The sequence below is a fragment of the Oncorhynchus tshawytscha genome, linkage group LG06 (genome assembly GCF_018296145.1).
Source record: "Oncorhynchus tshawytscha isolate Ot180627B linkage group LG06, Otsh_v2.0, whole genome shotgun sequence".
NCBI classification, from domain to species: Eukaryota; Metazoa; Chordata; class Actinopteri; order Salmoniformes; family Salmonidae; genus Oncorhynchus; species Oncorhynchus tshawytscha.
In genome coordinates, this window is record NC_056434.1 from 58,621,351 (window position 1) to 58,649,294 (window position 27,944).

Below are 27,944 nucleotides of genomic sequence, written 5' to 3' on the forward strand. Positions count from 1 at the left end.
TTCAAAAATTGAATCGATCTACAATCAATGGGCTCCCGAGTGACGCAGTGGTCTAAGACACTGCATCGCAGTGCAAGAGGGGTCACTGCAGTACCTGGTTTGAAACCAGGCTGCATCACATCAGGCCATGATTGGGAGTCCCACAGGGCAGCGCACACTTGGCCCAGGGTAGGCATTCATTGTAAATAAGAAATTATTCTTCACTGACTTGCCTTTTTAGACATTTTCCCCAAAACATAAATATCAAATTTACATAAGTATTCAAACCCTTTACTCAGTAATTTGTTGAAGCACCTTTGGCAGCGATTACAGCCTTGGGTCTTCTTGGGTATGACGCTACAAGCTTGGTACACCTGTATTTGGGGAGTTTCTCCCATTCTCCTGTGCAGATCCTCTCAAGCTCTGTCAGGTTGGATGGGGAGCGTCACTGCACAGCTATTTTCAGGTCTCTCCAGAGATGTTCGATCGGGTTCAAGTCCGGGCTCTGACTTGGACACGCAAGGATATTCAGAGACCACTTGGCTGTGTGCTTAGGGTTGTTGTCCTGTTGGAAGGTGGACCTTCGCCCCAGTCTGAGGTCCTGAGCACTCTGGAGCAGGTTTTCATCAAGTATCACTCTGTACTTGCTCCGTTCATCTTTCCCCTCCCTCCCTTTCCCTGGTCTTTAAGTCCCTTTAACATCCCCACAGCAGGATGCTGCCACAACCATGCTTCACTGTAGGGATGGTGCCAGGTTCAATCTTGGTTTCATTAGACCAGAGTATCTTGTTTCTCATGGTCTGAAAGTCTTCAGGTGCCATTTGGCAAACTCTTGGTTGGGCTGTCATATGCCTTTTACTGAGGAGTGGCTTCATTCGGGCCACTCTATCATAAATGGTGGAGTGCTGCAGAGATTGTTGACCTTCTGGAATGTTCTCCATATCTCCACAGAGTAACTCTGGAGCACTGTCAGAGTGACCATCGGGTTCTTGGTTACCTCCCTGACCAAGGCCGTTCTCCCACGATTGCTCAGTTTGGCCGGGCGTCCAGCTCTAGGAAGAGTCTTGGTGGTTCCAAACTTCTTCCATTTAAGTATGTTGGAGGACACTGTGTGCTATACATAAATATATACATACATACATACATACATACATACATACATACACTAGCGTTCAAAAGTTTGGGGTCACTTTGAAATGTCCTTGTTTTTGAAAGAAAAGCACATTTTTTTGTCCATTAAAATAACATCAAATTCATCAGAATTACAGTGTAGTCATTTTTAATGTTGTAAATGACTATTGTAGCTGGAAACGGCCAGCATCCCGGAGTCGGGAAATGTATTCAATCGCGAAATGTATTCAATTGGAAATGTATTCAATCGCGATCTGCTGGCATTTCGGGGGAAAGCAGACAGGTTTTTATTTAAAGCAGACAGTTTATTTATGGAGCTTACCGCATGAGTTGTGTTTTGGGAGCCTCTTTTTGTCTGAACTGTGGATGGCTCAGTTTTCTATAGAGCCTGCCTGCGGGCTAAATTGAAGTGTGACGATTTGGTCATGCATCTGATCGTAGATTTGGGGTCAGTCCGGGAGACAGGCTTTCTTTGGATGGGATTTTGTTAAAAGGTCAAATGTATTATTTGTATCTTAGGATCAACGTTGTCACAGTTGCCTCTTGTTGAAGAGGCATCAGCTAACTTTAGCATTTGGGGCGGCAGGGTTTCCAAGTGGTTAGAGCATTGGACTAGTAACCGGAAGCTTGCAAGATCAAATCCTGAGCTGACAAAGTAAAAATCTGTTGTTCTGCCCCTGAACAAGGCAGTTAACACACTGTTCCTAGGCCATCATTGAAAATAAGAATTTGTTCTTAACTGACTTGCCTAGTTAAAAAATGCTATAGCTAGCTATCCTCTTCCTCCGTTTCTGAATACATTTTTGGCTTGCAAAATAAGTGAGCTAGATTTTGTTTGTGCACTACCATATGTCGATAGCCAAGTTTGTCACTGGTATGGGATAGTAAATGACCTAAAGCTAGCCAGCCAGACAGTGATAGCCGCAAGCTAAAACCGGAGAGAGAGTGAGAGAATTCACTTTCTGTTTCAAGTGTTGAATTGATCAAGTTCACTCAAATATGTTTTTCTACATTTAATTGATGAAATTACATTTTTATTCTATAAAGATTGTAATTGTGGCTATAAAACCCTCACAGCCGTTTTACATACTAAAACATGAAGTAAAACTTCATGCACGCCAGCTTTCCATGTACAGTAAGCTCACTGTGTGAGCCATCAAAATTGCAATCTTGAATTTGGGCGTTTCCAGTAGACTTCATGGTTTTATATGCGGGGAACAAACATTGTCCAATCGTAAAATAACAAATCATTTCTCGAGTTAGAACACATGTATGCTGAACCAAGATAATCTATCTACCTGACAGGTGTGACATAACAAAAAGCTGATTAACAGCATGATCATTACACAAGTGCACCTTGTGCAGGGGACAATAAAAGGCCACTCAAATATGCAGTTTTGTCACACAACACAATGCCACATTGGTCTCAAGTTTTGAGGGAGCATGCAATTGGCATGCTGACTGCATGAATGTCAAACAGAGGTAGAAAATGGCAGAAAATGTCATGTTCACCATAAGCTGCCTCCAACATCATTTTAGAGAGCTTGGCAGTATGTCCAACCGGCCTCAAACCACAGACCACGTGTAACCATGCCAGCCCAGGACCACATCCGGTTTCTTCACCTGCGGAATCGTCGGAGACCAGCCACCCGGACAGCTGATGAAACTATGGGTTTGCACAGCTGAATAATTGATGCACACGTGCTCAACGTCCTCACTAGGGTCTTGACCTGACTGCAGTTCTGCGCCATAACCGACTTTAGTGGGAAAAAGCTCACCTTTGATGGCCATTGGAGAAGTGTGCTCTTCACAGACGAATCCTGTTTCAACTGTAGATGGCAGACAACATGTATGGTGTTGTGTGGGCCAGCGGTTTCCTGATGTCAATGTTGTGAACAGAGTGCCCCATGTTGGCGAGATCCTGAGGCCCATTTTTGTGCCATTCATCCGCCACCTCACCTGTACACAATTCCTGGAAGCTGAAAATGTCCCAGCTCTTCCATGGCCTGCATACCCACCAGACATGTCACCCATTGAGTATGTTTGGGATGCTCTGGATTGTTGTGTACGACGAAGTGTTTCAGTTTATAGAGAGGAGGAAAGGGCCTAGAAACGAGCCCTGGGGCACACCAGTAGTGAGAGTATGTGGTGCAGACACAGGTCTTCTCCACGTCAAATGGTAGGAGCGGCCTGCTAGGTAGGATACAATCCAAGAGTGTGCAGAGCCTGAGATACCCAACCCTAAAAGGGTAGAGAGGAGGATCTGATGGTCCCCAGTGTTGAAGGCAGAGGATAGATCTAGGAGGATGAGCACAGAGGAAAGAGAATCAGCTTTGGCAGTACGGAGAGCCTCTGACACAGAGAAGAGCAGTCTCAGTTGAGTGACCCGTCTTGAAGTGTTTTGGAAAGGAAATAAAGATGTTTGATGTCAGAGGAGTGGAGTGTTGGTTTCTTGAGGAGGGGAGCACTTGGGCTGTTTTTAAGTCAGAGGGGACACAGCCAGTGGTCAGGGATGAGTTGATGAGGGAAGTGAGGAATGGGAGAAGGTCTCCAGAGATGGTCTGGAGAAAGGAGGAGGGGATGGTGTTGGTTGTCGGGCAGCCGGACCTCATTAGTTCCAGGATTTCATCTGGAGAGAGAGGGGCGCAACAGGTCAAGGCGTAGGGTAGTTCTGTGTCAGTGGGACCAGTGGACTCAATTGGCTGAGTGAATGAGGAGCGGATGTTGTCAACCTTCTTTTCAAACTGGTTGACAAAGTCATATGGAAGGAGGTAGGGGGTGGAGGATTAAGGAGGAAAATAGTTTCCTAGGGTTAGAGACAGAAGCTTGAATTTTAGAGTGGTAGAAAGTGGCTTTAGCAGCAGATACAGAGGAAGAGAAGGTAGCGATCAGGGAGTGAAAGGATAATAGGTCCTCCGGAAGTTTAATTTTCCTCCATTATCACTCAGCTGCCCAAGCACCGTTCTGTAGGCTCGCAATGAATCAATCAGCTATGGAGCAGGAGGGGAGGGCCGATCTGGCCTTGGAGGAAAGGGGACAGTGAGAGATAGGATGCAAAGAGGGAGGAGAGTAAAGTCAGAGGCAGGATCAGGAGACAGGATGGATAAGGATTTAGCAGAAGGGAGAGATGATAGGATAGAAAAGGGCAGAGTAGAGGGAAAGAGAGCGTAGATTGCGACCATCTGGGTAGTGCTGAGTGGAAACAAAGTCGTGATCAGAGACCTGGAGGGGGGTTACAATGAGATTAGTAGGTGAACAGCCTCTAGTAAAGATGAGGTAAAGCATATTGCCTGCCTTGTGAGTGGGAGGGGACTGGGAAAGTGGGAAGGGACTGGGAAAGGATGAGGTCAAAAGAGGCAAGGAGGGTAAAGAAAGAGTTGAAAGAAATGAATCGAAGTCAGACATCTGCATATCAACAATTTGGCCTCTGAAGTAACAAGCTATAAGTCCATGTGAAAACAAATCCCCTCCATTGTGTATTCATTACTTTATAGTAACAATATGTTCCTCCAGACTTGTCTTGAATAGTGATTTCCTACTCATTCTAATGACACTGTATATCCACTAGATGGGGATGTTTTGACTAAAGTACTTACTTTCCAAAACCTCATCTGTTTGATTATTAAATGAATGTATTAATAATCACTACCCTTTCCAAGCCACAAAGCCTGGAGGAAAGGACCTGGCTGCAGTGGAGGAAGGACATGGGTCATTTCAAAGGCCATTTATTCTGGAACAGAGTTATAAATCAAATCAAGCTTTATTTATTTAGCACATTTCAGACATGAACGCAACCCAATCCACTTCACAGGGGAAAAAAATATGAAAATAAAAACTTAAATATTTACACCATAATCAAAATAATAACAATTTTAAACTAATAGACTAAAAATCAACCGAAGGAAAAGCAAAGCTAAAAAGGTGTTTTAAGATCCCTTTTAAATATGTCCACAGCTTCGGGCCCCCTCAGTTTCTCTGGCAGGCTATTCCAGAGGCTGGGGGTATGGTAACTAAAAGCTGCCTCTCCATGCCTCTTGGTCCTTTGACCCCCCACAAGGTGGAAAGTTAAAAGGCCCGTGCCAGAGGACCTGAGGGACCTACTGGCCACATAACTCAAAAGCATGTATGACATTAATTGAGGTGCAAAATCATGGATGGAGTTGAAAACCAATAGAAGAATCTTAAAATGTATTCTAAAACTCACAGGCAGGCAGTGCAGAGACTTTAAAACCGGTGTAATGTGTGACCTCTGTCTGGTCTTGGTCAGTAACCATGCTGACCAATGGCTTTCTTGGGTAGACCCGACAGGAGAGCATTACAGTAGTCAAGACAGCTTGTAATAAAGCATTGTTGCTCAGGCGCCTGAGGGGGGGTAAAAGCTATTTCGGTCACATTTGTAATGTGATTAGAAATTGAGTTCAGAATAAAAGATTACACCTAGGTTTTTTTACCTAGTGTTTTATCTTTGGTGGCCGTGAATTAACATGTCTGGCCAAATTCTCTCTGTGCTTTGGCTCCAATAATAAGTACCACGGTCTTTTCTTGATTTAGCTGGAGGAAGTTTAACTTGCTTGAAGGAATCAGTCAGTGGGCTTCTATATTGATATACTGTACTGTATATATTTTTTTAAATATAAATATAAAGGCTTTTGGATAAGAGAAAATCAACCATGTACAATTTTCCTACTTTGAAAAGCAACTTCACAGAAAACACGCGTTTCCTACAATTGTGAATGCAAACACAACATGTGGAAGAATCACATATACGTTTGAATATTGTACTTTCAGACTCATGAAATTGTGCCACAGCACACGTTCCTAGCCCATGTGTAGTAAGGGGCTCATATGGGATCAATATCATGCCAAATGTATTCACAAATGTAAATCACCAATCCACAAATGTAAATCACTTTCCACGAATGTAAATCGCTATCCACAAATATAATTCACTATCCACAAACAAACACCTTTTGATTTGTATTTGTTTATCGATATATTGCATTAAAAAATATATATAACTGCAGATATGCAGGTCATTCCTAAGGGCCTTAAGTAAAATGACTGCCATAAAGATTTGCACATAGGAGAGATATGCACAAACATGTGCATTGACGAGAAGAAAAATTACAAACAGTTCTCATGTGTGGAAAAAAAAGTTCTCACCCTGTAGAAAAAAAGTTAACACTCGTAGAAAGCGATTTGTACCCATAGAAAAAAAGTTTGTACCCATAGAAAGCGATGTCTATAAATCAGAAATTATAGTACGGTAACCATAACATGTCAGCCATATGTGTAACCATAGTTTGTCCAACGTAAATAATCAAAACCCTAGCCCTAGATTACTCTATATTTGCAACACTATTGCGGTGTACACCCGTTCTTCACCCAAACAGATTGAATTAGCTAGCGAGTGTGATAGCACCACTAAATGTGAAGGATATGTCATACATTGTTTGTGATTATAATCCATCTGCTGTCTCATGTTGCACAGACGATGATTAAGGAGACATAAGTATTCCTGAGGCCTCTAAATGTTTCCCCAGGAGAGGCATGCAAAAGGTAGAGGGGGAGGTGTAGGATATGGAACCAGACTTTGTAACAGGATTGCTTCTGCCCCAACCTGGGCTTGAACCAGGGACCCTCTGCACACATCGACAACAGTCAAGTGCCCCTTACTGCAGTGTGCAGTTCGGGGCGGGGCTCAGTGTGGACGGGGTCAAACGTTTGACCCCACCCACCAGTGTTTTTTTTCTTCGTCCATCTGATCTGAGGTTTGACAGTCACACACTGAATACAAACACACGCCTTTGTGCAAGGTACATGTTGAGTACAAACGTATTTCATTTTTGAAGATCGTAAGAAATATTATATAAAGTGGAACCAGAACATGTGTTGTAACACTTTTTGCTTCATGCTATATTTGAGAGAAGCTACTGATATTGTTGCAGTGAACAACAGACTTATTATGTATGTCATGTATTGTTAAAATTGTGTTGATAAATGTTATAACTATATTATTTCATTGAGCATATATATACATACAGTTACTACCTATCCTGATTCATAATGCCATTTACTTTCCTCATGAGAATAGAGAGAGACTATACCATATAGACATACTGACAAGCTGAATGTGCATTGTATATTAAGTTATACCATCTCCATTAAAGAGATCAGAGACTCGGGTGACTTCTACGTCATCTTTACTAAACAACATAAACACAATTAACACAGCAGACAAAAACAAGATTTGACCACTCCTCAAAAATGGCTTCACCCCTGCTCATCAAAAGAGGCAGACAGTCATTTTCTTGTTGTCAACTGCCTCCACATAGAACATCTCATTATCTCTCTTTAACTGGAACATGAATGATTCCTCGAGGATAATATTTTCATCTTCATCCAGGCCATCATACAACCGTAGTCCTTTAAGGGTTGTAAATGCAGTCTTCCCCGTCCATCCCAATTACACTAGGGGAGGGAAACAGTGCCTTTAAAATGTTTGGCATTTTTGTTTGCACATTTTTGTTTTGCCCTAGCACAACACACCCGATTCAAATCAACAACTCCTCATCAGGCTTTGATGATTTGAATCAGGTGTGTAGTGCTAGGGCAAAAACAAAAATGTGCAGCCCTTTGGGTCCCCAGGACCAGGATTGAGAACCACTGCTCTAGGGTGTCCCTTAGAAGAACATCTGCTTCCTTGAAGAAAAAGGAAGAATGAATATTAAGAGTAGTGATCAAGACAAATTACACCACTTTCACAATACCACCATGCAAACAAAAGCCACTATTACTAAAGGGGTTTTCAGTGATATCTATAACTACTCAACAAGTCTAGTATATCTAGTATAGTATATCTTATATAGTATAAGATATAGTATATCGACTAGTATATCTTGCCATGCATCAAGCCTTCAGCATTACACACAGTAGACTACATACCCAGCTCACCGCTTCCAGTTCGCCGTGCATTTTGTTTTCAGTATCGTTTAGAAAGAAAACAGATTGCAGACATTAAGTAGTGTAATGGAACCTCTAGGGATGTGTGTACAAGAATGCACCTTACTTTAGCTAATAGCCTATACAGTACCTGATCCTGCAGAGCTGGATGCTGATGTGACATGCTGTGACTTCTTGGGGGGGGTCGTCTTCTACATCATCCTGAAATATATTGGAGAGGGAGGGGTTTTACGTCTTTAAACATTGGTTTAAGACTATACCACTCATCATATGAGAGGGGGAATTTACGTCTTTAAACATTGGTTTAAAACTATACCACTCATCATATGACACCTACCTGTAGTGTGTTTTGTTTTTTCTCCGCCTTTTTTGATCTTTCAACCTCTCTTCTTCAGACCTTAGTGAATGACATATGTAACCGTATAACTTTAGACCGTCCCCTCGCCCATACCCGGGCGCGAAACAGGGACCCTCTGCACACATCAACAACAGTCACCCACAAAGCATCGTTACCCATTGCTCCACAAAAGCCGCGGCCCTTGCAGAGCAAGGGGAACAACTACTTCAAGGTCTCAGAGCAAGTGACGTCACCGATTGAAACACTATTTAGCGCGAACCACCGCTAACTAAGCTAGCGTTTCACATCCGTTACACATACATTACATACATTCAATATGAAAATATATTCAGGTCAGTCTGGCTACAGTGAAACAAGTGATTTTAAGGATGCAAATTAAAAGTTTTTAAAATGTTCAAGGCTTACGGCATGGAAAAGTTCTGCAGGAGAACTAGGCACCACCATCGCCTAATTTGCGGCGTGTTTTCCTTTGAAAAAGAAAATCACACAATCCGATGGGTATCCCAAAAATAACTTCAATCCACTAGGGATGAGAATTTAAGGTTGCTCTTGAGGGGCCACTGGATGCTGATGGTATGTCAGGTGCTTCAGAAACTGCTCTGTTGAATATTGTTGCTGTGCAATAGCGACAATGAAAGTGTGTCGCATTTCTACAACTGAAGTCACACTTTCTGATTGTGAACTCTGAACGAGAGGAATAATACTATAGTAACAAGTTATACAATTAAATTAAATACGCTGCTGTAACTGAAAAAATCAAAAACCGTGAACATCAAATATATTCAATAAACAAAGAAAGAAATAGTACCTCTGTGCCTCACTGAAGCATGACCTTTGATGTGGTTGTTGACCATATATTGTTCAGCCGTACATGTGCAGAAGGGGCAGTTGTCACGCCCTGGCCATAGAGAGGCTTTTATTCTCTATCTTGGTTAGGCCAGGGTGTGACTAGGGTGGGCATTCTAGTTGCTTTATTTCTATGTTGGTGTGGTTCCCAATCAGAGCTGTCTATCGTTTTCTCTGATTGGGGATCATGTATAAGTTGTCCTTTTTTGTTTGGGTTTTGTGGGTAGTTATTTTCTGTTTAGTGTCTGCACCTGACAGGACTGTTTCGGTTTTCACTCGTTGTTATTTTGTTCGAGTAATACATTTATCATGAACACTTACCACGCTGCGCTTTGGTCCATGCCTTCTGACGAGAGACGTGACAGGAGTGATGAAGATGACTGCTGCTGCATTTTTCAAAATTCTGGGTCTCTCGCCCTCCAATAACACACTAACATGTCTCTAAAGAAAATAAGCATAGACATAAAAAGGCATGATAATTAGAAAGGCATAGAACAATACAATAGGCATTTAATTTCATTATTGTATATCCTATGTGTCGGTTGTGTAGACTTGCTATGTGTAATTTAGGGAATGGCCGTCGGCATCAACGATACACATTTAGAGCCAGCCAAACACAACAAGGCATACATTGAAGAAACACAGAAAATCAATGATCGAATCGATTACATACCTGTACATGTAAACCTAGGCTTACTGCTCAAGTAGGCAAATTTGTCCAAATAAGAGTCCCTCATTGTAAGCAATTAGCTAGCTCACATGGGTGCTAATTAAAGCTATGCTAACATCAGTGTGGTAGTTGGTTATATAAAAATATACCACTGCACTGGTATAACAAGAATGTTCTGAAATACATTATGCCTAATGACAGTCTCACTTCAATGGTTTATATTTTCATCCATGTAGGTTAGGTTCAAATAAGATTCGCTTTCGTTGACGTTGATAACTTCGTCGTGAACTTCAACTTGGGTGACCTTGAAGGAGATGGGAAGGGTTCGGGTTAAATGCGTTTGACTCCGCCACACATTGAGCCCGGGCCCCGAACTGCACAATGCAGTCAGGGGCTTCTTACAACAGTCCCCTTCGAAGCATCGTTACCCATCGATCCACAAAAGCCGCGGCCCTTGCAGAGCAAGGAGAACAACTACTCCAAGTCTCAGAGCGAGTGACGTCACCGATTGAAACACTATTATCGTGCACCGCTAACTAACTAGCCATTACACACCTCCTCCTTTTTGCAGCAACCAGTGATCCGGGTCAACAGCATCAATAGGATCAAATTTATGCGACCAACTTTTTTCTACAACTACAGATTGCTTTCTACGAGTGATAACTTTTTGTCTTTATGGCAGTCATTTTACTCAAGACCCTTGGAAATGACCTGCATATCTGCAGTTATAAAACAATTATAATGCAATATGTCGATTTACAAATACAAATCAAAAGGTGTTTGTTTGTGGAAAGTGATTTACATTTGTGGGTTGGTGATTTACATTTGTGAATACATTTGGCATGATATTGATCCCACACCTCTCACTTTGCCTCTTTCTCTCTTCTGAAACTATATCGTCAAAGAATGCATCTAAGCGAGCAAAACAGTGCAACCTCTGTATGTAGCCCATGTATCTGAATCTGTCTGGACAGAAATAGTATGACATGCCATACTCTTCTGGTCCAAACAGCATCAGAGACATGGTCTACACATACTGAGACAGAGGGGCAAAGAGGTACGGTAGGGTGGGCCAGGCCCCCTAAGGCTCGCCCATAACGCCAGCCCTGAAAAAAAGCTGTCACACCGTTGGAAATCTGAGGCTGTATGGTCCATTTTGGGCCTTATTGTTAACAGTAAGCCTTCCATATGATTTCACCAAAACATGTTTTCATTGCTTTTTATACTTAAATTGTAATATATATATATATATATATTGTTATTTACATACTGTATATACATTCAAATGGCAACACACTAAATGACTAAGAAACTGACCCCTTTTGAGGCAATGGCAGAGAAGTGACATATACATCATTCTGATAAAGCTTAAAATCTGTTCAGGCCATGTGCTCCAGCCATGTCTTTTGTACTTCCTCATTGTAAGAGAATGACACAGTATTGTGTCACACGAAGTGGACATTGCTTTTAGGGACAAAATGTACTCTATAAAAAAACGATTTGATTTCACGAATAGACTTGGGAACTATTGTGTATGAAATAAACTTCTGTGTTAGAACTAAAAGAGTAGGGGAAGGGAATTGTATACTTTTTTACAACAAATTTACTTGAAGTTCAAAGTTCCCCAACCTTACCTGGGACAGTCACACCATTGGGCAAATGTCACGTTTGGTTCAAAGTTGTACGAGAACAAATAATACACTGCATGAATTTACTCATGAATCAAGTTTTTTTTTAAACAAAGCTTTTAGAATTATATCACCATTTTTGAAAAATGTAAGTTAAGTTATATTTGTGTTTGCCATTATGGACAAAAAAAAGGGGGGTCCAATATAAGTTCTTAGAAGTACCCGTTTAAAAATGTGCTGTGTGCTATAATAGTGTTTAATATGAATGAGTACCTCATCTCTGTACACAACATATACAATTATCTGTAAGGTCCAATGGCGACCCATCATTCAGGGCAGGTGGGGTAGAGCCCCACCAGTTTTGAGCCCCACCTGTTTAGCCAACAATTTTTTTATTATTAGAATTTTTTTGCCTATTTTGCATGTTATTTTTTCCTTTAATACGCATCACATATCAGTTTGCAAATAATGTATTAAAAAATCATCTTTGAGTTAATAAAGCCGGATACAAACATGGTCTCTTTTTTGATTTCTTGAGTAAGGCAGCTCCAAAATGGCTCAGTGTTCTGTCACTCATTTTTATTTTATTTCATTTTTTATTTCACCTTTATTTAACCAGGTAGGCAAGTTGAGAACAAGTTCTCATTTACAACTGCGACCTGGCCAAGATCAAGCACAGCAGTTCGGCACATACAACAACACAGAGTTACACATGGAGTAAAACAAACATACAGTCTAGCAGGGTCTTGTAGATGACATGGAGCCAGTGGGTTTGGCGAGTATGAAGCGAGGGCCAGCCAACGAGAACGTACAGGTCGCAATGGTGGGTAGTATATGGGGCTTTGGTGATAAAACGGATTGCACTGTGATAGACTGCATCCAATTTGTTGATTAGGGTATTGGAGGCTATTTTGTAAATGACATCGCCAAAGTCGAGGATTGGTAGGATGGTCAGTTTTACAAGGGTATGTGTGGCAGCATGAGTGAAGGATGCTTTGTTGAGAAATAGGAAGCCAATTCTAGATTTAACTTTGGATTGGAGATGTTTGATGTCTGGAAGGAGAGTTTACAGTCTAACCAGACACCTAGGTATTTGTAGTTGTTCACGTATTCTAAGTCAGAGCCGCCCAGAGTAGTGAAGAAGAAGCTCCCGCGCTGAGGTCTGTTCAACGCTGGTCCGACCAATCTGATTCCACACTCCAAGACTGCTTCCATCACGTGGACTGGGATATGTTTCGTATTGCGTTAGACGACAACATTGACGAATACGCTGATTCAGTGTGCGAGTTCATTAGAACGTGTGTTGAAGATGTTGTTCCCATAGCAACGATTAAAACATTCCCAAACCAGAAACCGTGGATTGATGGCAGCATTCGTGTGAAACTGAAAGCGCGAACCACTGCTTTTAATCAGGGCAAGGTGACTGGAAACATGACCGAATACAAATAGTGTAACTATTCCCTCCGCAAGGCAATCAAACAAGCTAAGCGTCTGTATAGAGACAAAGTAGAATCTCAATTCAACGGCTCAGACACAAGAGGTATGTGGCAGGGTCTACAGTCAATCACGGATTACAAAAAGAGAACCAGCACCGTCAAGGAACCAGGATGTCTTGCTCCCAGGAAGACTAAATAACTTTTTGCCCGCTTTGAGGACAATACAGTGCCACTGACACTGCCCGCAACTAAAACATGCGGACTCTCCTTCACTGCAGCCGACTTGAGGAAAACATTTAAATGTGTCAACCCTCGCAAGGCTGCAGGCCCAGACGGCATCCCCAGCCGCGCCCTCAGAGCATGCACAGACCAGCTGGCTGGTGTGTTTACGGACATATTCAATCAATCCTTATCCCAGTCTGCTGTTCCCAAATGCTTCAAGAAGGCCACCATTGTTCCTGTTCCCAAGAAAGCTAAGGTAACTGAGCTAAACGACTACCGCCCCGTAGCACTCACTTCCGCCATCATGAAGTGCTTTGAGAGACTAGTCAAGGACCATATCACCTCCACCCTACCTGACACCCTAGACCCACTCCAATCTGCTTACCACCCAAATAGGTCCACAGACGATGCAATCTCAACCACACTGCACACTGCCCTAACCCATCTGGACAAGAGGAATACCTTTGTGAGAATGCTGTTCATCGACTACAGCTCGGCATTTAACACCATAGTGCCCTCCAAGCTCGTCATCAAGCTCGAGACCCTGGGTCTCGACCCCGCCCTGTGCAACTGGGTACTGGACTTCCTGACGGGCCGCCCCCAGGCGGTGAGGGTAGGCAACAACATCTCCACCCCGTTGATCCTCAACACTGGGGCCCCACAAGGGTGCGTTCTGAGCCCTCTCCTGTACTCCCTGTTCACCAACGACTGCGTGGCCACGCACGCCTCCAACTCAATCATCAAGTTTGCGGACGACACAACAGTGGTAGGCTTGATTACCAACAACGACGAGACGGCCTACAGGGAGGAGGTGAGGGCCCTCGGAGTGTGGTGTCAGGAAAATAACCTCACACTCAACGTCAACAAAACTAAGGAGATGATTGTGGACTTCAGGAAACAGCAGAGGGAACACCCCCCTATCCACATCGATGGAACAGTAGTGGAGAGGGTAGTAAGTTTTAAGTTCCTCGGCGTACACATCACAGACAAACTGAATTGGTCCACCCACACAGACAGCATCGTGAAGAAGGCGCAGCAGCGCCTCTTCAACCTCAGGAGGCTGAAGAAATTCGGCTTATCACCAAAAGCACTCACAAACTTCTACAGATGCACAATCGAGAGCATCCTGTCAGGCTGTATCACCGCCTGGTACGGCAACTGCTCCACCCACAACCGTAAGGCTCTCCAGAGGGTAGTGAGGTCTGCACAACGCATCACCGGGGGCAAACTACCTGCCCTCCAGGACACCTACACCACCCGATGTCACAGGAAGGCCATAAAGATCATCAAGGACAGCAACCACCCGAGCCACTGCCTGTTCACCCCGCTATCATCCAGAAGGCGAAGTCAGTACAGGTGCATCCAAGCTGGGACCGAGAGACTGAAAAACAGCTTCTATCTCAAGGCCATCAGACTGTTAAACAGCCACCACTAACATTGAGTGGCTGCTGCCAACACACTGACTCAACTCCAGCCACTTTAATAATGGGAATTGATGGGAAATTATGTAAAATATATCACTAGCCACTTTAAACAATGCTACCTAATATAATGTTCCCTACATTATTCATCTCATATGCATACGTATATACTATACTCTATATCATCTACTGCATCCTTATGTAATACATGTATCACTAGCCACTTTAACTATGGCACTTTGTTTACATACTCATCTCATATGTATATACTGCACTCAATACCATCTACTGTATCTTGCCTATGCCGCTCTGTACCATCACTCATAGATATATCTTTATGTACATATTCTTTATCCCCTTACACTTGTGTCTATAAGGTAGTAGTTTTGGAATTGTTAGCTAGATTACTTGTTGGTTAATACTGCATTGTCGGAACTAGAAGCACAAGCATTTCGCTACACTCGCACTAACATCTGCTAACCATGTGTATGTGACAAATAAAATTTGATTTGATTTGATTTGATGTTGGACAGTGGGGCAAAAAAGTATTTAGTCAGCCACCAATTGTGCAAGTTATCCCACTTAAAAAGATGAGAGAGGCCTGTAATTTTCATCACTTCAACTATGACAGACAAAATAAATGTAAAAAATCAGTAGTACGCAAGTATAAACACCATGGGACCACGCAGCCGTCATACCGCTCAGGAAGGAGACGAGTTCTGTCTCCTAGAGATGAACGTACTTTGGTGCGAAAAGTGCAAATCAATCCCAGAACAACAGTAAAGGACCTTGTGAAGATGCTGGAGGAAACAGGTACAAAAGTATCTATATGCACAGTAAAACGAGTCCTATATCGACACACTGTACAGGGGGAGCCCAAAAATGTAAGCACCTTGGGTGCTGCCATAAAGTTACATTAGAAGTGCCCATCCAAGAAGGCTCAAGGTCATTGGCCACAGATAAAATTGTCAAATCACATTATATACACCATAGCTTTGATTGGACTGATCATGTCAACATCATAATTTCAAGATCTTAGCTAGAAAGCTAGACAAGCCGTCATCCTCATGAATCACGTCAACCATTTTACCTCATTTCTGCCAGCATGCTACATGTGCAACCAGAGAGAAAAAAAAAACTCTATACCACTTGTACTCCACACACAGAGACGTGTACAAAGCTCTCCCTCGCCCTCCATTTTGTAAATCTGACCATAATTATATCCTCCTGATTGCTGCTTAGAAGCAAAAACTAAAGCAGGAAGTACCAGTGACTCGCTCAATATGGAAGTGGTCAGATGACACAGATGCTTAGCTACAGGACTGTTTTGCTAGAACAGACTGGAATACGTTCCGGGACTCATCCAATGGCATTGAGAAGTATACCACATCAGACACCAGCTACAGCAATAAGTGCATCGATGACGTTGTCCCCACAGTTTTTAAAAATATATGTTTTTATTTCACCTTTATTTAACCAGGTAGGCAAGTTGAGAACAAGTTCTCATTTACAACTGCGACCTGGCCAAGATCAAGCACAGCAGTTCGGCACATACAACAACACAGAGTTACACATGGAATAAACAAACATACTGTCAATAATACAGTAGGAAAAAGTCTATGTACAGTGAGTGCAAACAAGGGAAGATAAGGGAGGTAATGCAATAAATAGGCCATGGTGGTGAAATAATTACAATATAGCAATTAAACACTGGAATGGTAGATGTGCAGAAGATGAATGTGCAAGTGGAGATACTGGGGTGCAAAGGAGCAAGATAAATAAATACAGTATGGGGATGAGGTAGTCGAATGGTTTGTTTACAGATGGGCTATATAGAGGTGCAGTGATCTGTGAGCTGCTCTGACAGCTGGTGCTTAAAGCTAGTGAGGGAGATATGAGTCTCCAGCTTCAGTGATTTTTGCAGTTCCCAGTCATTGGCAGCAGAGAACTGGAAGGAAAGGTGGCCAAACGAGGAATTGGCTTTGGGGGTGACCAGTGAGATATACCTGCTGGAGCGTGTGCTACGGGTGGGTGCTGCTATGGTGACCAGTGAGCTGAGATAAGGTGGGGCTTTACCTAGCAGAGACTTGTAGATGACCTGGAGCCAGTGGGTTTGGCGACGAATATGAAGCGAGGGCCAGCTAACGAGAGCATACAGGTCACAGTAGTGGGTGGTATATGGGGCTTTAGTGACAAAATGGATGGCACTGTGATAGACTGCATGCAGTTTGCTGAGTAGAGTGTTGGAGACTATAGGATAGTCAGTTTTACGAGGGTATGTTGGCAGCGTGAGTGAAGGAGGCTTTGTTGCAAAATAGGAAGCAGATTCTAGATTTAATTTTGGATTGGAGATGTTTAATATGAGTCTGGAAGGAGAGTTTACAGTCTAACCAAACACCTAGGTATTTGTAGTTGTCCACATATTCTAAGTCAGAACCGTTCAGAGTATTGATGCTAGTCGGGCGGGCGGGTGCGGGCAGCGATCGGTTGAAAAGCATGCATTTAGTTTTACTAGCCTTTAAGAGCCCTTGGAGGCCATGGAAGGAGTGTTGTATGGCATTGAAGCTCGTTTGGAGGTTAGTTAACACAGTGTCCAAAGAAGGGCCAGATGTATACAGAATGGTGTCATTTGTGTAGAGGTGGATCAGAGAATCACCAGCAGCAAGAGCAGCATCATTGATATATACAGAGAAAAGAGTTGGCCCGAGAACACTGTGGTACCCCCATAGAGACTGCCAGAGGTCCGGACAACAGGCCCTCCGATTTGACACATTGAACTCTATCTAAGAAGTAGTTGGTGATCCAGGCGATGCAGTCATTTGAGAAACCAAGGCTATTGAGTCTGCCGATAAGAATACGGTGATTGACAGAGTCGAAAGCCTTGGCCAGGTTGATGAAGACGGCTGCACAGTACTGTCTTTTATCGATGGCGGTTATGTATCGTTTAGTACCTTGAGCGTGGCTGAGGTGCACCCGTGACCAGCTCAGAAGCCGGATTGCACAGCGGAGAAGGTACAGTAGGATTCGAAATGGTCAGTGATGTAACAGTTTGGGTCTAGAGTGTCACCCCCTTTGAAGAGGGGGATGACCGCGGCAGCTTTCCAATCTTTAGGAATCTCAGACGATATGAAAGAGAGTTTGAACAGACTGGTAATAGTGGTTGCAACAATGGCGGCAGATAATTTTAGAAAGAGAGGTTCCAGATTTACATGTTGAAGGTCTTCATTGGGTATCTCTGTTGGGTATCTCTGTTGGGCCCAGGCCTTAATGGGCAGGGTTCCGCTTGGTGAGAAGGGGAGCCTGTTCTTCGGATGGCCTTCTCCTTCGTTCTCAGGTGTAAGTCTCTGATTGGCCATAAGAGGTCACAATGTCCTTCATCTTGGTTGTCTGTTTACTCGCACTCGTTCTGGAAGAGTGTTCTTCTGAGAACGGGCTATTCAGCCGTGTCGATGATCCCAGAGTGGTCATGAAAGCAGTGCAGGTAACGATGATTTGAAGAGAATAACTGGATGGTCCTACTTAAATCCACCTTCTTAGATACAGTACAGCTACTCAACCGCAGCATTGATTGTTAAGAGGTTCCTTTGTCTTCTTCAACCTTGTGTTGCATCTTTCGGGGTCGTGACTAATGCGGATCAAGCTGCAACTTATGGTCCGTCTAGTCTGATATGTTAATTCTTAGCTCAATCCTTTTACACCCTCGGGTAGAAAGGGGGCATTTACGTCATGCTGACACGCTCTCTAGGCTCCCTGTCACAAAAACACTCTTTATTCTTGATATTTTCTACACAACGTAAAGGGTGTAAACCTAACATACACCGTGTAAAATCACTTCAAGTTGCAATGTTTCCATTATAACATCTTCATAACTATTTTAATGACATCACAAAATAGACATACATTTTCCATATTCCATCTCTCATCATTCCTAACATTTGGATGTTGAAATACATTGTCCCAGTGTCCATTGTTTGATGTTGATGTTTTGGGCGGCAAGAGTCTCTCGGTAACAAGGGATTTTACCTTCCCAATACTGCAGGGCAAGAGAGAGAAAGTTCTCTCTAAATTTACAATCGGCTGTTAAGTCATAAAACCAGCCCAACTATCTGTCAGCCATTGTCAGTTGATCTGGCACTTTGATCCTCACCAAGGAGAGAAAGTCATGACACCTCGTATCCGCTTGTTGTCCCCTTATGCCGTAGTTTGTACATCTCAATTGTCAGTAGAAACCACATTTGTTTAAGCAAGTCAGCGATATCAGCTATGTATTTTTAAAAGGCAGTAAATGAGGCTGAATGAACTGTTTTGCTGCCAGACAAGGCTGCGCTGACAGCCAGGTGTAGCAGTAGTAAGGATTCACTCCATGGTGCTGAAAAGAAAGCTCTGTTGTTGGGACAGCTTTATGTAGGCCCTAACAGTTTATTGGCATCGTTTGTCACTGTTATAGTGCAATTAATGTATTGTTTAGTGTTGTGTTTTGGCTTTGCTGGCATGCATCTAAAAACATTTTTTTAGTTTGCCCCACCAAGATTTACATGCTAAAATCACCACTGGTAAGGTCCCTCAGTCGAGCAGTGAATTTCAAACACAGATTCAACGACAAAGACCAGGGAGGTTTTCCAATGCCTCACAAAGAAGAGCACCAATTAGTAGATGGGTAAAAATGTTTTAAAGCAGACATTGAATATCCCTTAGATCATGGGGAAGTTATTAATTCATATTTGGATGGTGTATCAATACACCCAGTCACTACAAAGATACAGGCATCCTTCCTGACTTAATTGCCAGAGAGGAAGGAAACCGCTCAAGAATTTCACCAAGAGGCCAACGGTGACTTTAAAAACAGTTACAGAGTTTAATCGCTGTGATAGAAAAAAATTGAGGATGGATCAACAACATTGTAGTTTCTCAGAGATTTCCGAGTTCCCAGTTATTTTGAAAACAGCATTAGCAGGGGAACTCACCTATGACAGCTCTCTTGCACTGAACCGTTGTCTGTTTGACAATAACATTGACATAGTGACACCTTTTCCAGCAGCAGTGGAAAAAATCTATGGTGAAACATATTATTCAAGGAATGTATACAGCTCTTCAGTAAAAAAGTATGCCCATTTTCTTCTAGCGGTAGATGAATATCCTACGAATAAAACACAATAAAATATTCCTACTTCTTAAAACACTCTCTGCGTTCTCTCTATTTCCATTCTCTTCTTAGCCCTCTCTCCAATCTCTCCCCTGTCCTTCTCTCTAGTACCTTTCTTCAGTCCCACCTAGTACATTCCTACCAAACATCCCTGTAGAGTAGATGTGACTAACTGTCTTCAAGCACCTGTAATTGAATTAGGGATAACTGTTATGCCCTTGGTTTGGGTCTACCCCAACCCCACTAAGGCATATCACGCACACACACAAGGCAGACATGCACACACCACGTGCACACGCCCACAGACTAGTGTCCTGTCTTTGGCTATGCCGGATTAAGTGATATGACATGCTATTCTATAAAATAATTTCCTCTGTCTTCTGCTACATGGTTCACACACACATACAGACAGATGAGCTTTCCCATTGTCAGCATTATAGAACATCCTATTTATTATTTATTTGTCATGCCTGGGTTAAATGTTAAAGTCTGGAGCTCAAACCTTGTATACGAAGCACTATGGATAAAGATCATTGTTTTAAAGTGCCTAAATTATTGTTTTCTAAAATGTATGTCTTTTTTTGTGCCTTTTGCTGTGATTTTGAATTTAAACTGATTCTCTAAATGTTTTGTGCAGTGCAGTAACCCGAGGTACAGACAGATCCGGGACTCAGGCTAACAGAGTTGTGGAACCACCTCTAAAGAATATACATTTTTAATGAGGCTTGCGAAGCAACAGTCCCCACTTTAAATCATAGACCTTCTTCTTTCTTTTTCTTTGGAAAGCTTCTCCTACACTGTTTAAGCTAGAAACGTCACTCAATCTTTTTAAAACAGTGCAGGTCGGTCTGGAATAGTGTGCTTTTATATAGCTGTTAGATTTATTTTAAACTATTTACGCTTTTTGTCCGTTTTGTCCTCCATCCACTTGCATGGGCTTTCCTCAACATTCTAAAAGGCCCCATTTTGTGAAATCACTTTCAACATTCCATTCACTTTAAATGCAACAATGCAACTTTTGACACAAATCAGCTACTTTGGCAAATTTGCCAACAACTCAGAGCATATGAACTCTTCCTCTATTATTTTGCTTTTAAAATCTGAACTCAGAACAACATTTTTACTCCAATTTAAAGTTACGGCTGTTTTAGTAACTGCGTCAAACAACATTTTCTGTAAATATTTTTTTTATAAACAAATTACGGTTTGACCACTTTCCCAACAGTTAGAGGGTATGACATCTTTGTCTACTTCTATGCTATTTAATTAAAAAAAGATCTGCAATGGATCTAACGATACAGCTGTTTTACAGCCCCCCCAAAAAAAATAATAATAATGTTTGAACACTCCCCTAACAAGTCAGACAAATTTAGAGTATTTGAAATCTTCCTCGATTTCTCTGTTTTTCACATCTGAAAGCAGATTAGGAGTAGCTTCTACCAATCAATAGGTAGAGCTATTTTAGTAACCCATCAACTGCTTTCATTATACAGTTTAAGTGTGGTCAAACGAAACGAAGTGCAGCTAGTTTGCAGTCGTTCCAGCTTCAGTTTGAAGTGATTGGGTTACTGTAGCTGTGTTGTTGACTAGCTCCTCTAAACGACAGTGTCCTGATGAGTGAGCACATTTCCTATGTCAGGCAAATCACTCCTCATTAGCTCATTGTTATGGATGTCTCCAAAATAAATATCACTAGAATACATCTTATGCAAATGCAGCTACTTTGCTGTTATTCTGGCTGCACTTTTTGATGTAACTGTAAGTTAGCCGTAGTTGACTAGCTAGCAAGCAAGGGATAAGATCGTTGCCAGCCAGTATGGTAGAACAAGCGACTTGTCGCGTCCAGAGATACTGAGCGACTGGGTCGCGTCTCAAGCATCCGAACCGATAGAATGAACGACCAGTCGGGCATGGGTAGCAAAGCCTAGATTTCTGTCCGGACTAGATCTTGTGAAAGTCATCAAAATAACGTGTTTAATGTTAATGTCAATAATTATTTGAATATATCGGTAACCCGCTGTATAAAAGTGATAATGCCCGAGAAACCGGTGTTTGGAGGATATATTGGCCCGAGACGAATAACACCCATGCCAATATATCCTCGAAAACACCGGCTTTTCGGACGTTAGCACTTAAATACAGTGCCTTCAGAAAGTATTCATACTCTTGACTTATTCCACATTTTATAGTTACAGCTAGAATTCAAAATGGATTAAATATATTATTTTATTTCTTACCCATGTACACAATATCCCACAATGACAAAGATAACATGTTTTTAGACATTTTTGCAAATGTATTAAATTAAATACAGAAATATCTCATTTGCGTAAGTATTGAAACTCCTGAGTCTATGCCTGGTAAAATAACCCTTGGCAGCGATTACAGCTGTGAGTCTCTTTCTGGGTAAATCTCTAAGACCGTGTCTAGACTTGACAGTTATGCAGTTTTTGTATTCTGAGAATGGAGTTCTGACCTCATCTGTCTACATTTACATTTGTCCACCATGTCCACATTATGTCCATTCCGGTACTATATTCAAATGACAGTGTGCATTCTACAAACGGTGGATAATACAACAACTGATGGTTGTAGCTAATGTAAGTAGCCAGCTAACCTCTAGTTAGCCAACAAGCTAGCAATCAACGCTAAAGGGATTGCAAACAAGTTAGCATAACTCTAGCCAAACACATTTTTTATTCTAAATAGTAGCTAGCTGGCTAGCATTTGAGGCCAGCAAACACATTACCCACATGCTAGGAACGTATTTCCTCCAACGTTATGATGCAGAGATGACTCTCGTTTTTCTAGAGACGTGGGAGAAGTGCTGATGATGTTGCCCACTGTATGCACTTTCGGTGGCCTGATTGCAGAGGAGAAATCGGGCACAGTGCATCCCTGACCCCCTCCTGAAGTGGTCAGATAGATCTGAACAATATCATACCACTAAAATACTTTTGTGCCTCTATACCAGTCTTTTCAATGCGAGCTTCGTATTCTGCTTGGTTGTTGATCATCGCTTGACAGCCATTTTCAAGTCTTGCCAATAGATTTTCAAGCCGATATAAGTGAACTTTAACTAGGCCGCTCAGTAACATGCAATATCGTCTTGGTAAGCAACAGTGTATATTTGTGTATTTGTGTTTTAGGTCAGGGGTTCCCAATCTTTTTCATTCAGGCCCCCATGCATGCCACATCTATTTCTATGAGCACAGGCACTATTCACGCCCCTCTTTTAGGTTTAAAGCTTATTTCCCGCAATTCTTACAATCTTGTCATGAGATGCAGAGAATATTTTGCTGTTTTAAAGCTTATTTTCTTGTAATTCTATACATTTTGCCATGTCTAATGTGTATTTGTGTGATATTTGAGGACTCAAACATTACAACATAATCTATGGGCTAAAAAACATTAGCTGACATGGACTAGCTGATCTGGACATTTCGGACAAGTTATAAATAGCGCTCCTTGCCGACCCCTCTGCCGACCCCTTGCGCCCCAGGGGGGTGCCCCACAGTTTGGGAACCACTGATTTAGGTTGAGGCCCTGCTGAAAGGTGAATTTGTCTACTGAACCAGGCTTTTCTCTAGGATTTTGCCTGTGCTTAGCTCTATTCCGTTTCTTTTAATCCTAAACTCCCTTGCCGATGACAAGCATACCCATAACATGATGCAGCCACCACCATGCTTGACAATATGACTAGTGGTACTCAGTGACATGTTGTGCTGGATTTTCCCCAAACATAACGCTTTGTATTCAGGACCAATAGTTCATGTCTTTGCCAATATTTTTCCAGTTTTACTTTAGTGCCTTATTGGAAACAGGATCCATTTATTGGAATATTTTTTATTTTGTACAGGCTTCCTTCTTTTCACTCTCATTCAGGTTAGTATTGTTGATCCATCCTCATTTTCACCTATCACAGCCATTCATCTCTGTAACTGTTTCCACTCTTGGCCTCATGGTGAAATCCCTGAGCGATTTCCTTCCTTTCCCCAACTGAGTTAGGAAGGACGCCTGTATCTTTGTAGTGACTGGGTATATGGATACACCATCCAAAATGTAATTAATAACTTCACTATTAACTATTACTATTACTATTACTACTATTAACAACTATCTCTATGTGTGTAGAGTAGTCATTCAAAAATCATGTTATTGCACACAGTGAGTCCATGCAGCACATATGCAGCACATTTTTACTCCTGAACGTATTTAGGCTTGTCAGAACAAAGAGATTGAATAATTATTGACATTTCAGATTTACATTTTTTAATGAATTGGTAAAAATGTCTAAAAACATAATTTCACTTTGACGTTATGGGTTATTGTGTGTAGGCCAGTAACACAAAATCTATATTCAATCAATTTTAAATTCAGGCTGTAATACAACAAAATGTGGAAAAAGTCAAGGGGTGTGAATACTTTCTGAAGGCCCTGTATACTGTAAATTGGTAATATATACCGACTGAATGCAGGGCTCACCAAATGTGGCCTGCTGAAGCAGACACAGTGAGACTCCAGAATGCTACTGGACTAAGTTCCTTCAGAGAGCTGCTGATCCTCACACATGTCTGCTCTAATGCAGTCACCACCACCGCTATAGATACAGCAGTCAGGACCATGGGATGGTGTGTGAGACGGGGCGATGAGCTTTTCCTGATCACATAACTCGGCCAGGAAAAACTGGTTGCCTGCTCTGGGAGCCAAAGAAGAATTTGTTCTGTGCCCAAATTCTCCCTCCTTTTCCTTTAAGTGGTTCAAGGAAATACCCCACATAGATTAAACAGCATAGGGCTAGTGTAAGCATGGGTTATTACACCAATCCTATGCTTTTAAATCCATGTGGGGGAGTGTATACTAGAGCGAAAAGGGTTGAGAATTGGGACGCAGGATATGACTCATGAGATGCTGTGACGACGTTCTGTTTGATGTTTCACTGTGCATATGATGAGTATGTCCTAGGTCCTGGTGGGCCAAAATGTCTCTTGATTTTCAATGCCTTTTAATCACAGACTGTGTATATTCTCTCTGGCCAATCATTGACATTGACTGATCAACAAGTGAAGCTTGTGCCAGAATGAAACTGAAACCAGTAGGATTAGATGGCTCAATGACTTGAATGGATGTGTAAAGCTTTAGAACAGGACAATAACAGAAAATCCCATTGCCTAGTATCCTACTGTTCAATCCAGACATGTTTTTAAATTGAACCCTTATTTAAAACTAGGAAAGTCAGTTAAGAACAAATTCTTATTTTCAATGACAACCTACCAGGGGAACAGTGGGGCAGTGGGGTTCTGGGGCAGAACGACAGATTTTTACCTTGTCAGCTCGGGGATTCAATTCAGCAACCTTTCCATTACTGGCCCAACGCTGTAACCACTAGGCTACCAGCCGCTCCAGGTGAATGTGCTCTGAAAATGAAGTCTTTGTTTACTTGCCTTTGCTCCATTTTGACAGGCTGAGTTCCCCATTTGTATTGCCTATTGTCAAAATTTTTATTTTCCGATCAGTTCTGAAAACTGTCCTGCAGTGTTTCATTTTCAGCCACACAGATACATGTTTTGGGTATTTATGAATGAGTGCAACATACGTGTGTTATTCAATCAAAGTTACAACTTCAACATGGTCTCGTGTTTGTGTATGTTTGCTATTTTGGAATAAACTGTTTGATTGGATTGTATAGTATTTTGCCAGGCTATTTCTGATTTACGCTAACTGGTCGTTGTCTTGCCAAGGCAACAATGTAGTGTTTCTAACAGCAGAAACAGTCAGGTACCCAGGCTAACTACAGTAGTTGTGTCATTGGGTGCATTCCAGATAACCATATTATGTGCAAGCTTGCAAAGTTTTACAAGATCATTATAACATGGTGATGTGGTAAAGATTGTAAAGATCTGATGTTCTACGCAGGCCTTAGGATTTGTGGATCTGGAATGTGCCCAGTACGTGTGTCACTGTGAGAAGTGCCCCTTTTCTGTTTTGTGAATAGTTTGTCATCCTCACCATATGGCATGGCTCCCACAGGTCGTTGTGTTTGATAGGCCCTTTGACGTCACCAAGTTACAAAAACATTGTTGTTACCCTTTGTTTAAACTAGCCTGGTACCAGATCTGTTCGTGCCATAGGAGTTGGCAAGATAACAGACCAGTCACAGAAATGGAGGAAATACTACATTTACATTCAAGACACATAACCCACTGCTCTCATAACTTGGGATATCAACCTCAACATGGCCATAGCCCAGCAATGACCACATCTCTTTACAGCTCCACACAGCCTTGTGTGTGAACCAGTACAGTTGGTTAAACGTTGTGTTTCTCCTTTCGGGTTAACTATGAGAAGAATGACCATACCATGTCTGCTGAGCGGCACCACTCCTTATTGTCACGGCTATGGAACCGTGTGTGTGTGTGTGTGTGCGTCTATGGAGAAGGGAGAGAATGGTGGGAGGGAAGGGAGGTGCACAGAGGACAAGGGTGGCGGAGGCACCCACTCATTGTCTTGCGTCAGATTTGAGTCTGCACTCTCAAGTCGAGGAGCCCTTGGAGTGATGCCAACAGCCTGAAGACAATGGGGACTCTTATCTCTTTGTTAGAAAATCCTGCTGTGGGGAGAGAGAGGAGGACTGAGGGTGAGAGAGAGCAAGGCTGCTCCAAGAGGCTAGAACACACTGCAGATGTGTCATTTGGGTTCAAATTCCACCTCTGATATCCATGATTCCATCCCCCTCTCCTCCCCCACCTCCCTCTCTCCCCATGGTGATGCTGAGAGGCTGTGTTCACTGATTCAGGTGGATCTGTGCTGTAAAACTACACGCATCGATTGATTTGTTCCATTTTTAGATTGCATCCTGTGTAAACAATAGTCTAATGCAGAACTCGTTTCTGTTGACCGTTGATGCTATCCTATCAGAAACATGCTCTAGTACAAAATACTATAACAGTGACACATTTGAGAAAGAATTAGCTGACACACAGTCATCTCTATCAGTAGCAAATCTTTAATTAAAGTAATTTGCACAATGCTAAAATATATATATATATATATATATATATATATAAAACAGACCTAATAAAGTGCTATATATATATATATATATAAAACAGACCTAATAAAGTGCTTCGTAACATACAAACATCCTACTCATTATTTGGCACACCATTTTATCATAGTGGAATCACATATTTCAGTTAGTATAATTCATTAAAAAAAACATTTTTTTTTAAAGACAAAAAAAACAACTCACAATGAAATGATCATAAACATATTGAATACCTACCCTATTTGATTTCATATATACTTTATCATTATATCTAATATATCATTATTCAGGTGGTACTAGCAGGGTTTGTCCCATTTCCCATAACGAAATCCTTTCAAATATAAAAAAAATGCCAGTGATGTTCTTTATGGTACATTCAAACCAAAATATTGGTTGAAAACATACAATATACATATACAGTCAATCCATTAGATATCATGAACCACGTGGGAAATGTTATCCTGCAAAACTCCTGAGAGGAACTCTCTGTGTGTGTGTGTGTGTGTGTATGTACTGCAGACATTGAGAATGTGGCCTTTAATTCCTGACACACAGCATGGAAACATGAGGTGCATGTGTGGCGCATATTCCGTCTACAGAAAACAGTTCCTCTGTCCATCGAGTGAGTGCGAGATCGCTCCTGCGTTTCAGTCCATCACTGAGGGAGAGTAGCACTTCCTTATTGAAATACACCATGCGACTGGCTTTAGTCCTGTTCAGAATGTTCCATGTAGTAGTTTTAAGTAGGGGTGCCAGAGTCCTGGTAGTGACAATCATTTGATTTCAATGAAGGTTTATTTTAATTTGATTTATTTAACCTTAATTTAACTAGGCAAGTCCGTTAAGAATAAATTCTTATTTAGGTGACAGAGTTCTGTTTGAAATGTTCCATGATCCTCTTGTCAGGGAGTTGTGACAGTCATGGTTATAGTCCCTGAGAGCAGTAACAGTCCTGGCCAGTCCTCTTTCCCTCAGCTCAGTAGGGTTGGACTTGGGCTCGGGGGATGATGCTCATGGCTATGTGGTTGCTGTGGGGAGAAAGATGAAACAAGAACAACAAAAAAAAAAAAGAGTTTGTATCTTGGTCCCATACCACCTT

The 27,944-nt window shown here is 42.0% G+C and overlaps 1 protein-coding gene and 1 long non-coding RNA gene across 7 annotated transcripts in view; both read right to left on the minus strand.

Annotated features, from left to right (window-relative positions):
- Positions 1 to 7,340: 7,340 nt before the first annotated feature.
- On the minus strand, positions 7,341 to 22,811 carry LOC121846718. The gene is made up of 4 exons (XR_006083667.1): positions 22,551 to 22,811; positions 9,599 to 9,718; positions 8,204 to 8,274; positions 7,341 to 7,581 (listed from the first exon to the last, which is right to left on the minus strand). It is a non-coding gene; the product is annotated as an uncharacterized LOC121846718 (long non-coding RNA).
- Positions 22,812 to 26,889: 4,078 nt separating this feature from the next.
- Positions 26,890 to 27,944, minus strand: part of LOC112252765 (prominin-1-A) — a 38,541-nt gene continuing 37,486 nt past the window's right edge. For all 6 annotated transcript variants that reach the window (XM_042323448.1, XM_042323449.1, XM_024424316.2 and 3 more), the window contains one exon: positions 26,890 to 27,873. In XM_042323448.1, coding sequence (XP_042179382.1) covers positions 27,822 to 27,873 — 52 coding nt within the window. In that variant the 3' untranslated portion in view covers positions 26,890 to 27,821. The remainder of the gene's footprint in view (positions 27,874 to 27,944) is intronic.